Source organism: Ciconia boyciana, chromosome 1 (assembly GCF_034638445.1).
Source record: "Ciconia boyciana chromosome 1, ASM3463844v1, whole genome shotgun sequence".
Classification (NCBI taxonomy): Eukaryota; Metazoa; Chordata; class Aves; order Ciconiiformes; family Ciconiidae; genus Ciconia; species Ciconia boyciana.
This window is the reverse complement of record NC_132934.1, coordinates 14,057,341-14,073,373: the sequence shown is the minus strand read 5'-3', so window position 1 is coordinate 14,073,373 and position 16,033 is coordinate 14,057,341. Positions and strand designations below refer to the sequence as shown.

General features: G+C 43.1%; 1 protein-coding gene across 6 annotated transcripts in view; it reads left to right on the top strand.

Moving 5' to 3' along the window:
* Nucleotides 1-4,541: 4,541 nt before the first annotated feature.
* Nucleotides 4,542-16,033, top strand: part of RSBN1L (round spermatid basic protein 1 like) — a 59,814-nt gene continuing 48,322 nt past the window's right edge. For 4 of the 6 annotated variants that reach the window (XM_072858728.1, XM_072858738.1, XM_072858746.1 and 1 more), the window contains exon 1: nt 4,543-5,227. In XM_072858728.1, the coding sequence (XP_072714829.1) occupies nt 4,594-5,227 (634 nt within the window). In that variant the 5' untranslated portion in view covers nt 4,543-4,593. Of the gene's footprint in view, nt 5,228-16,033 lie in introns of all 6 variants that reach the window. The other 2 variants (XM_072858719.1, XM_072858757.1) reach the window with 2 other exon arrangements.

The following is a 16,033-nucleotide window of genomic DNA, read 5'->3' as shown; positions in this document are numbered from 1 at the left end:
GTTGCTTAGGCATGGGGATACCGTCCCTTGTGAAGGACAATGGGGGATGGAAATTCTTACCCCTCTGCAGCAGGGCTTGTCACGCTGTCAGCAGCTCCTGGTTACGAACCAAGTTAGTCTGACTGTCTCATTTAGTTCAGTTGTTTGGGTGGTAATTACAGAAGAATTTGGATATGCCACTGGTTGTTCTGAAAACTTTGGCTATAGAAAATGAGGCTTTTCTGGCTTTTCTAAAATAAATCACATTTTTAGATGATGAAACGGCCTTTGTAAGTACATTCTGTGCAGGTAAGAAGGCTAGTTTTCACCTCCGTTTCCAAAGGTGAATAAATTTACTTTTAATGAATTGTAAGAAAAAATGAATAGCAGTAAAAATTACATTTAGCTAATTTTGCAGACAAAAACCAGCATAAAGATGTCTAAGTGTTATCAAATGTTTTCAATTTACTCTTGGCACAATTATTTCCATGCTTGAATTAGAAACTGAACAGATGCCAAACCAAGGAAGTAAGCACATGGAAAGCAAACTGCTGAAACTATAAAGAGATTAAATAATGTTTCTGAAAATTGTATTTCTAGTTGGAGACCTGAGTAAGGTTCTGGAGCATCACTTTGGTGGGCACCTAAGAGCATAAAGCCAAAACAATGTAACTCAATCGGTGTACAGCACTTACGTATAGCTTTTTATTTTATAGGGGACATCGGAAATTTGACAAAGTTTAGGTGAGCTTATACACTAACTTGTTTACCTTCCTTAGTTACTGAAACAAGATAGGTATATATACAAATGCTTTGATTAATAACCAGTTATATCAGCATTTCATAACTATTCTAATTAAAATGGCAACACGTCTGTAATAAGCAGGCCAATACTCTGGTAAGCTTATCCTTAATGTGTGTTGGACACTGGACTGATACGTGCCTAGCATTTTTCTTGTTATGGTTTTGCCTCTTTTGGGTTTTCATGGTCTAGAAAATCTTCACAATTTCCCTAAGTGCATATAAAATTATAGAGAAAATTACATTGATATAGTTTCCGTAATCAGTTTAAAGTCTTCTGCTAAAACAGATAAGCTCCTCTTGTCTCTGTGTTTATGGATTCTCTACCATGCTGCAGTCACTCCACCAAGGGCCGATCCCCACAAAGGCTCTCTGAGTTCATAAATCTCTGTGCAGTCACTGCGGGGGACTGGAGTTACGACACAAGACGCTACTATATCCCTCTATAACAGTCTGGGTTTGGGGGGCAATGCTTTTGATGGTGTTTCTCGAGACTGCATCATTTTAATACAAGCATGTATGTTCCACTGTTTCCAATTAACATCAGAACAAATTTGTGATTCTAACCTGTATTTTATGCAGAGTATATTGCTTGCATTTACCCTTTTTTTCCCCAGACACTTTTTATTCCGAAGCATTTTTCGTGTTTCTCATTTTGTCTGTCTCTCGCTCACAAGTATCTGTCTGTGGTGTATGTGCCAGCATCCAGAGGTTTAATTAAAATGAAAAGTAGAAAGGAAGACGCACTGAAGTTTGGTTTAAGTATTTTGGAATGCGTGCTCACCATAGGCACAGCGTAGCACTCTAATGCATCCGTGCGATGGGTGACAAAACAAGTGACAGGGACAACACCTATTCCTCTAGCGTGCCTGCCAGGCTGGCCGCCACACGGCAGCAGGATTGTGGGATCTGAAACACAGAGCTGGCTTCTGAATTTCAAGCGCCCTATAATCTTCCTTGCTGACAAATGCATATGAGATAGCAGCAAAAAAACCTCCAACCATTAGTCACGCTGCTTTGAACAAGCAACAATGACACCTAAGAGGTACTCTGTCATCTTGCCCCAGTTGAATTTTCTAAAGAATTCACTAATAAAAAGTTGGCTTATGCTTACAAGCACGATATACTACTTCAAAAAGCAAAGGAAGCAATAGCTTGACTGAAGTTTAGTAGCATGTTGTCAGCTGTCTGTTAAAGTTTGCTGCACGTTTTAGTTTAGGTGTCAGTTTTTACATCTAGTTTTGGGCTATGACTCTTCCCCCCCAGTTTTATCTTCATATCTATTTTCACATCAATATGTTGCATTATGATTCGATGCATTTTTTTTAGGCATCCAGCATGTCCAATAAGAATTTCAGAAATACAAAGATTTGTCTTAATTATTAACTACATTAATGTAAGTGCATGTTTGAAGATATTCAGCTATTTACATAGCTATCTAGCCTAATTAGCCTAATAAATCTTGCTAAGCCTGCCACGTGGAGAAAAGTGATGTGGTACTCCTAGGCGACTTCGGCATTTCACAGAGGTTGTGGTCAAGTTTCTTGGACCAAAAGCACACCCTGCATTTACTCTACTTAAAGATCAAAGCCCTCGGTGAAATGCTGTTCTTCTGTTTTTTCAAAGCCCCCAAAAATGAGAGTGTGAAAATATAGTTGTGGCTTATCTGAAGTGTAAGTTTATTGAATGAACTCAATATACTGTTGATTTGGTATCAATACCAGCATAACAGCAAGATGAACTGGGTTGTAAAGCCTGCGAGGTTGAGACAGTGCCATGAGATGCCTAAAATTTCTCACTCTAGAGGTACTAAAATGCATAGGTTTTTCTCACCTACTGATACAAGTAATAAATTTCTGAGGGGGCTCATGATGACCTTCTTACTCATAGGCGTATTCTAGTTATACCAGCCTGCGTACATACGGGCAGATTTGTACCTGGATTTCAGCCTGGGATTGGATGGTAGTTGACTGCTGCTCAAACATGTGCTGTGAAATGTTCTTTCTGTGCTTTGATGCAGATGCCATTTTCCCCATCATGCCTAGAAATACAGTTTGAGGATGCACTCTCACAGTAGCGAAACTTGAATCATCTGAGGAAAAATCCTTTAACTGGAGTTGGCTGAATAAAAAAAAATTTTTCTTCACTGCTGTTGAGATGAACATTTGTCTCAATTCAGTCTGGTTTACAATTTGCAAAAAATGAAACAAAGGAGGAGATAGCCAGAGTGCTAGGAGCAAGCTCATTCTGAGGCTGATCAGTTGCAGCTCAAATGAGAATAGTCGGCGAAGCGGAAAAATCTAATCTCAAAAACTTGTTTGTCTGCTAATACATCATATACAAAACTTCACAGAGCAATTTGATTTGGCAGCAGTCTGCCAGATAAAGTTTAATGTGGTAGCTACTCTGTTCTTTCCACTGCGACAAGGAGACTTGCAGGTATGATTGACCGGAGTAGGAGACCAGCAATGCCAACACTCCAGGAAACAAGGGCTCACCGTCTGTTTATTTCTGTGACCGCGTCCCGCTTACACGAGGTCTTGGGAGAATTTCAGTCTGCACCTGAACAGCGGCTACAGCAGCTGTAGATGCCAAGGGCACAGCGGGGGGGGGGGGGGGGGGGTGTCCTATTTCTGACAACAAACTCCACGTTATACGCTATGCGGCCTTTTGCTTTGGAGGAAGCAGCAGTGCAATCTCTTTACCGAAGCACAGCAGTCGGGTGTCCGTGATCTCGCCGATGAGCCCGACATCCGGCTATTCCGGTGGGACGGCATCTCGCACAGCAGCAAACCTTTGCAGCATTTGCCTTCCTCCCAGCAGGCCCGCAAGAGCTTCCAGGCCTTAAGCTGACTTCCTCCGATGACCTGGGAGAGCGTGGAAGACTCGGGTTCAGCCACAAACGCCGCTGCGCCCTCAGCCCTGTGCACAAAGCGTCCATCGGAACAAACCCTCGCAGCTCCAGCACAGGCTTATCCCGAGTGCCGCGGGAGCCTCTGCTGAAGAGATTGGCCACATCACCTCACGGGCTGCTGCCAGCCCAACCTCCTGGGAAAGGCGCTATTCCAAGTTTTCCTTATTTCTAAACAAAAGCCTTTCTCAGGAACCAGCCGGCGGGGCGGGCGGTGGCGGCAGGGCTGCAGGGACCCCTCAGCCGTCCCCGCAGTGAGCAGTGCAGGCGGCGGCGGGGAAGCCCGAACCCTGAAGAACTGCAGAAAACCAGCCCCCGGCTCGCTAGCGCCTCCAGGCCCCGCCGTAATGCGCCACAGCCCGACCACCCGGATCCCGAAGAAGCGGCTCCCCAGGACGCGGCCCCTCAGGCCCGGGCCTCCCGCTCCGGCTGCCGCGGCCCGGCCCCGCCCGCCATCGCTCGGGGCAGCTGCCTGCCCTGCCCCCGCCTGGCGGAGCGCGCCCGGCGCGAGGGGCGCTCCCCGCCACACCCGCTGGGGCTGGGGACCGGCCCCGGCCGCGGCCCCACACCGAGCCACACCGAGCCACGCCGAGCCGAGCCGAGCCGAGCAGCGCCGCCTTCGTCCCCGTCCCCGTCCCCGTCCCCGTCCCCGTCCCCAGGCAGCTGCGCCCGCCCTGAGAGTGGCGCCCCCTCCCCTCGCCCCCGCTCGCCGACTGCGCACTCGGCCGAGCCCGCCGCCCCCAATCCCCTGAGAACCCGCCCCCTCCTCGCCCTGCGATTGGCCGATCCCGCTGTCTCTCCGGCACCTCCCCTGTCCATTGGGCGAGGCGGGGGCGTCCCCCCGCCCCTCCCGGTTCTGTCGGTTGAGGCGAGCCGAGAGTAAATAGAAGCAGGAGCCTAAAATGGCGGAGCCACCGAGCCCTGTTCGTGGCGCGGCGTCGCCCGAGCAGGAGCCGTTCGGCGCCAGGCCGGTCCCGGACGCGAAGGTTTCCCGTGGGTCCCAGCCAGCCGCCAAGAAGGTGAAGGGAGCTGATGAGAGGAGTCTGAAGGGTACTAAGCGCGTCAACGGTGAAGGGGGCGGTGGTGGCGGCAACGGTGGGAGCGGCAAGCAGTCGCTGCCGCTGCCAGCGGTCGTGCCGAGCTACAGCAGCCCCGCGGCGTGGGGCTTCCCCGCGCTCCCTTCTGGCCCATCCGGGGGCGCGGGGGGCTTCGCGTTCCCTTCTCAACTGCCCCGGAAGCTGCTGTCGCCCGCCGTTTTGCTGCCGTCGTCCGCCTCCTCTTCCTACCAGCAGCACCAGCACCGCCACCACCGGCACCGCCTGGCTCTGGCCGTCGAGGCGGGAGGCTGCGGTAGCGGCGGGGCGGCCGGCGCTGGTGGCGGGAGCGCCAAGCCGAAGAGGCCCAAGGAAAAGCGGGACAAGGAGAGGAGGAAGCACGGGGCCCTGCCCGTGGTCGCGGCGGTGGGAGATGGCGGCGGGGGCCTGAGTGCCGCAGGCCGGGAGGAGAACGGAGAGGTGAAGCTGCTGTTGCCGAAAGGTGAGGGGCGGGCGCCGTGGCTGTGCGCGGCCCGCGGGGGATCGCTCGCTGCCCGCAGCCTGGGGAAGGCTGAGGGGCGGGAAGGGAGGGCTGAGAGGAGGGGTGGTGAAGGCTGGAGGACATCTGGAAGGGGCAGCAAGCCCGGCCTGGGCAGGGTGGGTATGGTGCTGTACGTGAAGGTGCCCGGAGCTGCTGTAGCTGCCGTGAGGGAGCAGGAAATGGTTGTGATGCTCGGGTCGAGCCGTTAGAATGGCTGCCGGCCCCCGCCCCTCCTCAGCACGCTGGCCCCGGCGCAGCACCGCTTCACCTGTCTGCCCCCTTCACCCTGCCCGCTACAGAGCCGGGGATAGCTGGGCTTGTGGACTCCCTGGTAGGAGAGCGCTGGCGTTGTGTAAGTTTGTGGAGAAGGCAGTGGCGGCTTAGTCTGCCGTCAATCCTGTCAAAAAAGGGGGTGTGGAATTAGCGATGGCGTCAGCCAGAAGCTGCCAGAGGCCTTAGGTTTTCTTACCTATTAGGGAAATAAGGGTGCCTAGTAATTTACTAGAGATCTGCGAACAAAACTGAATTTCTGTCATTGCCGTGGGGGGGGGGGGGGAACGGGAGAAGACCACATGTTACAAAAAACCCCCAATTTTAAAATTAAATCCTGAATTATCTCATTTATTAGGTTATTAATTTTTACAGGCTAAGTCATCAAGTACTAGAGAGCATGCACTTAAAATTTAGATACTTAAACTTTTGACATCTCATTTAGTTGCTTCTTCAGGTTTGCTTTATTTCCTGAAGATCACTGGGCTAAAATCATCCAAGAAATGCTCGAGGCATTCAGGAGAAGGGGAGGAGTGCTGGGTTAGTTTATTAATGGGGCTGGACAAAAATGGCTGTATCAGGTAAGACAAGGTATTAGGCTAGATTCTTGCTTAGATTCTTGCTGACTGTGATCAACAGTAGATGCTTAGGAAGTAAAAGACAATACAAGAATATAGGAAGACAATACAAGAATATATGCTTTTATTTCCAGTGTATGCTTTCCCTTTCCCAGTCTCCAGTGACTTTAAACTAGATGTTGATGCTTTTGCATTTACGCTGAAATATGAAGAACTTGAAACATTCACTCCATTACCTAGTTTAAGGAAGTTTCCTTTCTTTCAAAGGAAAGATAAATTATGGCTGTTATGTAGGCTTAGGTTACTTTGATTGTGGTCTATACCTGTACTTACAGGATGAGCCAAGCTTGTAGAGAACAATTATTATTATCAGTATGCTTTTCTGTCTGTTGATTAGGTTGTCTGGCTGCAGTTTCCACTAGTATCTTAGTCTCTGATGCAATTACCTTTGAGTATTTTTTTTTTAATTACTTGTTCTTTTTGGTCAGCATGTTGCACGCAGCTTTTTGTTCTTGGGACCTCGATTGCTAGTGTACAAGTGGGCTTTAAGGATGTCATTTCAGTGCTTTCAAGTGTTTCATTTTAGGGCTTTTTTTTCTTGTTCCTGTCCAAAAGATGACTTAGGAAAAGTCTTCAGAAATGATACTCGGTACACGTTTGATGTTGGTGAAGCCTTCTTGTTTTCAAGGATAGCTGCTAAGAAACTCCCCCAATATCTTTCTAGCAAAGCTATGAAAATAATAACCACATTCACTCAGATTGTCATAGTGTCCTACCAGTGTTACACAATCATGTTAATAAATCTCTGAGAACAATATTACAATAACAGGATGAAATGTTTTTTGCACACTGGTAAAAGAAATGATGACAGTGATGGTGTCAACTGAATAATTAATTGAACCCTCCTGGAAGCTGTGATTTGTCTTTAAAGAGGAGATTCTGCACCTTGTATCTGGAAAGGATGTTTTCTCAGAACTTATATACCGACAGGCACAAGTACTTGACATTTTAGTTGCTGTTTCTGCAGAACAGATCTTTTAGCCTTTCATTTACTTCCTGAAAACCTAAGTACAGGCAACAAATAACGTTTTCCAAGGCAAACGATGCCTGTATGGTATCTGCGTCTCCGATTTCTGTTTCAAGGAAGTGGTTTCTGTAGCTAAAATTTTGTGGCGTAGTTTTCTATATGAATGAAAAACTTCATTAAACTGTATATTTTTGCAGAGAAGGCTGTAAGAAAGTGAGGGATGCACTGAGTCTTCTGCTGAGAGCAGCCAGCCTTTTTAAAGTGGCTCTGTATTTGACTGTAGATTGAAGAACAGGTTTGTGCTGTTAATCCTGTGAATAATTTACTTTTCAGAGAGGAAAGGAGAAATGTAGTTATGATGCAGGGAGAAAAGAATGATGGGGGGGGCATGCAGAATGCTAAGTACAGAGGAAAACTAAGAACGATATATTAGGGTGGGAGGGTGGAATAGGCAGAACTCGTGCATTGGGATTGCAGGGACTATGGCATAGACTAGAAGAAGATACCGTACGGATTCTGGTTGCAGCAGTGAATGTGGAATGAGTGATTTTGAGACAGACCTGAAAGAGGGAAGAAATAGCATGCAAAAGCTGTGTAGGAGGGAGGTGATTCTGATCTTGCCTTGGAGCAAAAGATAGATATGTAGGTGCTGTAGAAAAGGCAAGGAAGGTTAGAGGAAGGGTAGGATAGAAGGAGAGTGAAAAATTTAGGCAGCCTACAGATACGACATCAGGGTGAATTTAAAGGATTTTGTATAATAAAAAAACCTGAGAGGCTTGCACACACAGAATATAGAGGGGGAAAGTAGGAATAAAATGTGCCCCTTTAAGTGTAATGAGATGAGTTTGCAGAAGCTGTCGTATGTGCAGCTGGTAATACTGTCTAAAAAGCAACCTAATGCAGGCAAGTGCAGTCTCCTTTTGCTGGAGTCTGCAGTTAGACAACCTTTTTGCTTTCAGTGCTATGGAAAATGAACAGCAATGTGGAATTGACAGTATTGATTGTTTTTTGTCTCATAGTATTCAGAACTGACACACATATCAGTGTTGCACCTGCCAGAAAGAAAATTGTGCAGATGAGGAGACTAGAGGTGCAGAAGTCTCTAAAAGAGGCAAAATTACAAAAAGATAAGCAGGTGGAATGGGTGAGATTTCCTTGATCGTTTTGAGGCTCTGAAGATGGAAAAACTCCATGCTCCTCTTTGCAGCCAAAGTGGAGATGCATTGCACGTGGGTACACGGGATGGAGTGGAATTCCCAGTTGAACTTCGTGCTGATAAGGGTGCCAGTATCTATGAATTGGGAGGAGTTGCATTTCTAATCAGCGAGCTGTGTGCATACTCTGCTACATACAGCAGTTATGATGCTAGGAGGAAAAGCTTTACCCTGGTGAGAGAGAGGGAGGGCCTGCACGGACCTTAGTATTAGAGAAAATGAAGAATGAAGCTAGGGGGATCAGGGGGAAGAATGGCAAAATTTGTTTCACAAGATTGCTGGGGCTGTGGTTGTTAAAGGAGCAGCCACTGCCCGAGCATTCACACACCGTTCAGGGAGTTGCACACTCACCACCTGAGACTTTAACTGCTAGGACTGGAGTCCCTTGGCAGGGGGCAGCTCCACTGAACCGACAGGTGCCTCTTTTCTACTCCTCGCTCATGCACGCGCTCACCCTCTGGTGCTTTCTCTTCCCTCAGGCTCGACCCTAGGTTTCCTGACGCAGAGTCTCTGATACGATGTACACCAGACGAATTTATTGAGTGGTACAGCGGTGAAAACAGCTTGAGCTGGGTGCCTCCGGAGAGGGATCCTGAACAAGGAAATCCCTGGGCAATTATACCCTTACAATCTAAGTTTCCCTCCCCTCATGTGACAGTTCGGACCAATGGTAATGTTAGGGTCTGGGGTCTTCCCGTTCTTCATTGGGTCCTTTCATTTGTCTCTAGGTGGGCTGTTTCTTTTCTTATCTCTGAAGTTGCAGCTGATGATGATGACTGTAGCTTCCTTATCTTTCTGGTTTGCACTGTTTTTGGGGCCTTCCTTCATGTAGCCAAGTAAAAGTTCAGTATATGGTCAGCACATCTGGGTGAAAGTTCACAGCTTGTGGCCTAAGGCTTTAACAAGCCTTGCTACTAATGCTATGTATTGGATTCCATCTGAGCTAAAAGTGACTACTGTAACAGTGGTGTAGACAAGATAATACAGGGAATCAGGGCGTGCAGTGATGCAGAGTGAATGAATGTGAGATCTGGACTTGGAAAACTGTCATCGTAGGACTTTGAGTAGTACCAATAACGTTTTCCTAATTCTAGTTTAATTACTGTGATGATGATAAGGGATATTGACACTGAGGAGGAAATTGTGAGAAGTTTTTTCACCTACCATTCAAAAAAGCTGATTATAGGAGCTGATGTTTGTCCTTTGCTTGCAATAGTGATTACTAGGTAAGAGGGCCTAGTTTTGAGGCACCTTTCTTTCCTAAGTGATAGGAAGATGTTAAGCTTGGTTATAGCCAAGATGGATGATGTGTTTAAAGCTCTTTAAAATTTTTGTATTTTATTCCTTGAACAAATCTTCATTTACAGATTTCTCTGGTCTTTTAATTCATTGGAAAGACCTTTAACTTGCAGAGTCATAACCAGGCCTTATAGCTTGTGTTTCAGTTAAATGAATGGAGTTGAGTGAACCGTTCTGAGATGATGATCTAGCATGCAGAGAACCTGGAAGACCATTTTGCCATATGCGTGATTTATCCTGCGGATACGAGGTTTAGGCTGTTTAAAATAAGCTTAGATTTCACTTGCCAAGTACATTCTGATAATGGAATTAGAAGTTGTGTAACTTTTTTTTTTAAAACATGGTGTGAGTCTGACGGAAATTATTGCTGTTCCAGTTTATGATTATGCTGATTCAGTTAGTCATTTAACTGATACTCTGCTCTAGCAGTTCATAGTTGAAATTGTTTCCTTAACAGTGCAAAGCTCAGGTCAGCCGCTCCCCACTTCATCAGACATGCTTGCCCAGAGTCTTTTGTTTTGGTCCATAGACTTGCTGTAAGATGTGATCCAGATGCATGAACCATCTTTTCTGTTTTTGTTCCCATTTCTGTGTACAACTTCCCTTTCCCTCTATTTTTTTTTTTCTTCGATGATCCATTTGCTGATAAGATTACCTTAGTGTGCAAGCAATTACAAAATGAGACTGGTATTTCTAACTTGCATATGGGGGTTCCCCGTATGAGCAAGAAAACTGAACATTGTACTGTAGCTTTTTTTAAATTCTTTTTTTTCTTTTTTTTTTTCCCCCCCTCTTTCTTTCTCCTGCTGTCTTTGAAGGATAGATTAGATTAGATTTCAGGTGGGCATTTACCAGTGATTCTTCTGATACCTTGGTTGCTTTGAGCTGCGTGACACTTCTGGGTTTTAAGCTTTCAAGGAATTGCACTTTTCAGGCTTGTTAAGGTCAGTTTGCATCTGGAGGGATGCTCATTTCATAGTCTGACTTACCAAAGTAGGTTCGAGAAAGTTTTGGATCTTCTTCTTTTCCCCTCCTTTAGAGCTGGGACCATGCATCTTGTGAGTTGGGTTGTCTTTTTTCTTCCGGTAAACATTTCCTTCTTCTCTTTACTTCTATTTCCTTTACTTTTTTGTGCTGTGTGGCTTGACTCACTTCCCCCTCCTCCCTGCCAAACACCTTAAATTCAGCAGTCATTTTCATGCTTGTGGGGCCTCTTGATCACTCTCTTCTGAATTCTTTAATATATTTCTGTTTAGATACCTCACTGTAATCAGCAATGTCTAGAAAGTGTTTAGAGTTTTAAGTGTGGTATACAAGAGGAAGAGGGGCTTCTCAGATTTCTTTGGATATTTGAGATTTGTATGCAGTTTAGGTTTGAGAGCTGATAGTGACATTAACATAAGCATCCAGTGTTGAGATGAATTTGGAGGAGTGTGTCTTTCTCCTGAGGGACCCCGTCCCCTTTTCATTTCTATGCGATAACCATGAAGCTTTGCTAGACAGAATAAAATCTTCCATTTTCTAAGCTGGAGAATAAACAAAGCCCCTCCTGTACCCCAGAATCCAGCTCTGTGTGTAATTCATGCAGCAGAAACTTATTCTGGTTGTAGAATAATAAATAATTTTTTTTTAGTTAAAACAAGATCAGTAAGCTGAAGCATCAGATCTGAAACCTCTTGTAGAGGCCTTGTTTGCAGCTGTTGTGTTCTCCGCTACTGATTTCTGATGCAACTCCCCAGTGCTTGAGCTTAAACTTGACTCATTCAGTTCTGCACATAGAAGCTCTCCTTTAGAAGTGCAAAGATTAGAGGAATTGCAAAGATTAGATTTAAATTTCTTGGAAGTGTTTTGATTCTGAAAGGGGTCTATCTTCCTTCCCATTCACTGGAGGGCTTGGGGAAATGTTCTCGCCTGGTAAGGGGATGTCTTTAGTCATATCTTGAATTTTAAACTTTAATTACTGAAAGGAATGCCAGCCAAATATTCCTGGTTATTGGAATGAGAAAGCTATAATGATTTTTTTTGGGGGGGGGTCTCAGAAACACTGTATGGGTTTTTTCATGTTCATTAAGTCAGGAAGCCTGCTCTCCGGTGTACCTTGTGTGACGATAAAAGTGCAGGTGTCAAAACCGTTAACATAGTGGTGTTAAACGTACTTCATGTATCTGCATAACCAGATAAACATGGCTTCTTGAGGTTTTATTTTTATGGGTATTTGTATAAAAGGAGGAAAGTGCCAATGGAAGAAACAGTGACTGATGTTGTTGTACTCCCCTCCTCCTCTCCCTTCCCTTCAGTTACAATACTGTTGGTGTTAACCATCTTGATGGTGTCCGTTAGCAGTAGTTTGTAAATATTTTGCCTGATGTGCAGTGACAGCCCTTAAATCAAAGGGAGAAGAGAGAGGCAGAATACTTTGAACATAATCTATGACTGACTACTAATGTGGGTTACCATCTGGAAAAGTGATGCAAAGCAGCTGCAACTTTTGGCATCTGACAAGGTTGTAAAGCTCGCCTCTTTCAGTGCTGAAACAGACTTGCTTGAGCTCCTGCATCAGCTTCTAGATGTGAATTTCACAATCTGATAGTGACCACGCTGCATGTAATCCGCTACAGGGCATTTCCCACTTGACTCGTTCTCTATGCATTCAATTTACCTTTTTGTCTGTAGAAAGCTTGCAATAGGGGCAAAGATCTGGTATATTTCTGAAGTCTGAATGGTGTGGTCTATAAATCTTGTGTTCCTTTGTTTACTACTTAAGAAATAACTGCAATTGTTATGAGGTAGTATCTACCTAGTTAGGAAACAGAAAACTTAGCCTTTAGTTGTAAATGGCTGTTTACCTTATAAATAAAGTACATACTCCATTTATTTTATTTATGTGCTTAACCCAACATCCAGAAAAAGTAGAAGCACATGGATTTGAGGAGGAAGTATACATATCACTCTGAATTAAGTTAGTTAATCATGTGGATTCACTGTAAAGTCAAAACATTCTTCAGATGCCATTTAGGAAGGTGAGGTGGAACAGTTCTTCATAATGGAATTCTTCCTGTCTGTATATAACACTTTTTAAAAAATATACTGCTGTTGCTGCATTTCATTCATGGGTGTACTGTTTCTATGACACTAAAACCAAAGAATATGGACTTTGTGGTGACACTCATATTGTGAACTTGAATGAGACATCTAGAAATCTCTTCATTCCTTGGGTGTTGTATTTCCTCCAAACAGGGATACTTATTCCTACAGAACTTTGTATTTTAAAAAGTTGACACATGGCATTGGCTTATTTAATAGAGTAAAAAAACCACCTCTATAATAATAGAGACTTTTTTTCTTCAGGCAGCAGAACTTGAAAGCTAAGGAGCGAGCCTAACTCTTACTGGACCTTCCATAGCTGATTCCTATTGTGTTTGGAATTTCTTATTTTTTTTTTTTAACCCTAATAGGGAGTATTTACAAACCTTGTTTAGTCTGTGACCAGTTGTTTCCTGAGCAGTGTATTTCTCTGTCAAAAGTATATAAAGCAAAAGTGCATTTTGATAGGGGGAAAGCTTCATTAAAAGATACAGGGTTCTTCCATCTTTACCCTGGGATACAAATTACTTCAAACTTTTGGCTTTTAGTTTTAGTGTATTTAGAGGTACGTAAAGGAGTAGGAAGTCTGTGTATGTGCGAGAAGAGCATGTAGTACAATGAGCAATGATGTGAGAAGATACTAAGAGTTACTATGCAACAATAATGTATATATGAAAAGTTTGTATGTAATAATTACTGTGTTTTAGTCATAATTGTCTCTAATGCAGTTGCTAAAAACACAGTGGAAAATATGGATTAATGTGAAGAGATGTGAATATATCATCTGCTCTTTGGAGCTAGTCCCTAAAATTCATCAAATGAACAGTAAGATAATGTTTTGAGGACCACTGACGACTTTGGGTGTTGAGTGTCACAAGGAAGCTATTGCAGCAGTAGTAAGTGTTGGGTTAAGGAGAGAGAGCTATTGGCTGTCTCAATACAATATAGCAAGTAGAAATGGAGACATCAGTCATCCAGCTGTGTTCTGGCCAAGGGGAGAGCTGGTGCATTGCTTAGGGTTTTGGGTTATTTTAAGATTAAGGATTTTGGTATGAGTGATTTGCTGATAAAACAAAGTGTTAACTGAAGTCTTGTAGTAGGGGAACTGGTATTTTCCCAGAGATACTTGTTTCATTGCATTTTTTTTTTTGTTTGTATCTTATATGGCTATTAAGTATTATTTTCTGTTACTTCAGATGTGATTCATGCTATCATGATTGACTTTTTCTCCCTTTAGAAGAACCAGGATACCAACTTTGAAAAGGGAGAAAATACCAAATCTTAAAAACAGAGCAGACATAAGAGAAATTTTTTGTGTATGTTTTGATCCAATAATAAAAAAAAAATCACCCTCAAAAAACCCCCCAACAAACAGATGAAATGTTAGACAAATCCTCATATTCAGTACCTGACTAAACTTTTGATTATCCCTTACCAGAACAACTTTGTTAAAAGGGAGAGAGCAAATAATTCAGCTTAAATAAAACTGAAGTTTATATTGCTGGAGTGTGGGGTGTGGTTTTTTTCTTTAATATCTACTAAAATGGAAAAACAGTTATTGAAATGTAAATATGCTTAGGTGACTTCACTTAAAAATATTGTATAATGTTGATGAATTTTGAAAGGGTTACTATAAATGTTTTTGTGATTTCCTGCAGAATATAGGCTGTACCTATTCCTTTTTTTTAAATTAACCTTTTATTTAGACTAGAAGTCTTTTAACACAACCCCCCTCCCCAAACCAAAAAAACCCAAAAAACAAAACCTAAATCCACCACCAAATAAACAAACGCACACCAAAACAAAATATCCACACCCTTGTGGAAAAAATTCCAATAATGGACCACAACTATTTGGTAAGTTGTTCCTGTGACTAACTTGTGCCTTTGTTTACCAAAAAAAAAAGGAACTGTAATATGATCATTTACGGACTAGGGATGTCAGACTTCAGCTTCTAGTCACTGGTATGTCTATATATGTTGGGTTTTTAGAATGAAGACCTTTTTATTGAAACTTATCTTCCCTGTTTGAGTTGAATTACCCCTTCACCTTACTTTGAGCTCAAATTATCTTCTCATTAGCATATGAAACTTAAATTTGTTAATTGCTTTTCTGAAGCTTCAGTTTTTCGTCATTGTGAAAATTGAAACTATTCCAGTGGCAACTGCAATGCTGCGACATACGGAGGTAATAGCTGTTGGTACTTCATGTTCTCTTGTCCTGATCACTGACCGTTTGGGTTACATTATTTCCCTGGGGACTCATTTCATCCTGTTCCCTCAGCAGCTCAAGCCTTTTTTTTTTTTTTTTTAAATTTTCTTAGGAGTAGTATTGGTGAAAGCTAATTGCAGAATATTCTGTGGACATGGAAAGATTAGTATAAACATCTCTCTACCTTTTACTACTTTGAGATGCTGTTGCCGTACAAATGAAATCGAGACCTAAGGTTTTGGATCAGTAGTAGCTGTTACTGGTAAACCTCAAAAAGTTATACAGGAGTGTTCCAAGTTTTCTTAACTTGTTCAACAGAACAAGTTTTGTCTCGTTTTCCCTTGCCAACCTCACTTACTGGTTGTTTATTCTACAACATGTAGACTGTAAAGAGCTTAATGTTGGAGGCATTTGTTTTAAAGCTGAATTTTTTGTGAAGAATTTTCATGTTTCTTGGTTGAGAAAGTGAGATTTGGACTGAAATTATGTATGGCTGGAGGGGATTGATACCTTATATTAGAGAAGACATTCAGAGAGATACTGGTCTCTGGTGTTTTGGAAAGTCCCAAAGAGCTCCAGCCTGTATTGAACTGTATCAATGTTATTGGGCAGCATCATATGGCGGCAGCAGGTAGTATGGAGACTGTACTTGGAGAAATGCACTTGCCCTTCTTTGTTAGATATCTGTGCCATAGGCATATTTTAATAATGTTTATTGACTATAATGACGACTGGATACTTCTAAATTTACTGACTTTGCAGAGCCAGCATAGCTAAGTTGCAATAGATTTTGTAGTAAATTAAATCTTAAAATAATGTGGTTGATTTTTATCTCTGCCTCACATTGAAAGCTGTGAAATGGAATGTCACTGAGGAGAATAATCTGCAGAATTTTGTTTGACAATTGTGTTTGAGTTTTGCCAGCCAGACTAGAAAATACTTATTTTTCCTCATAAACTGAAGACATTTGAGCTGACAATTAAGACCCAAGTGTTAATCCATGGAATGACTCTTATTTTGACATACTTTTAAAATTATATTATGTGTTGTCTTTATTTCAGTATTTAGTTATACTTTTTTTTAA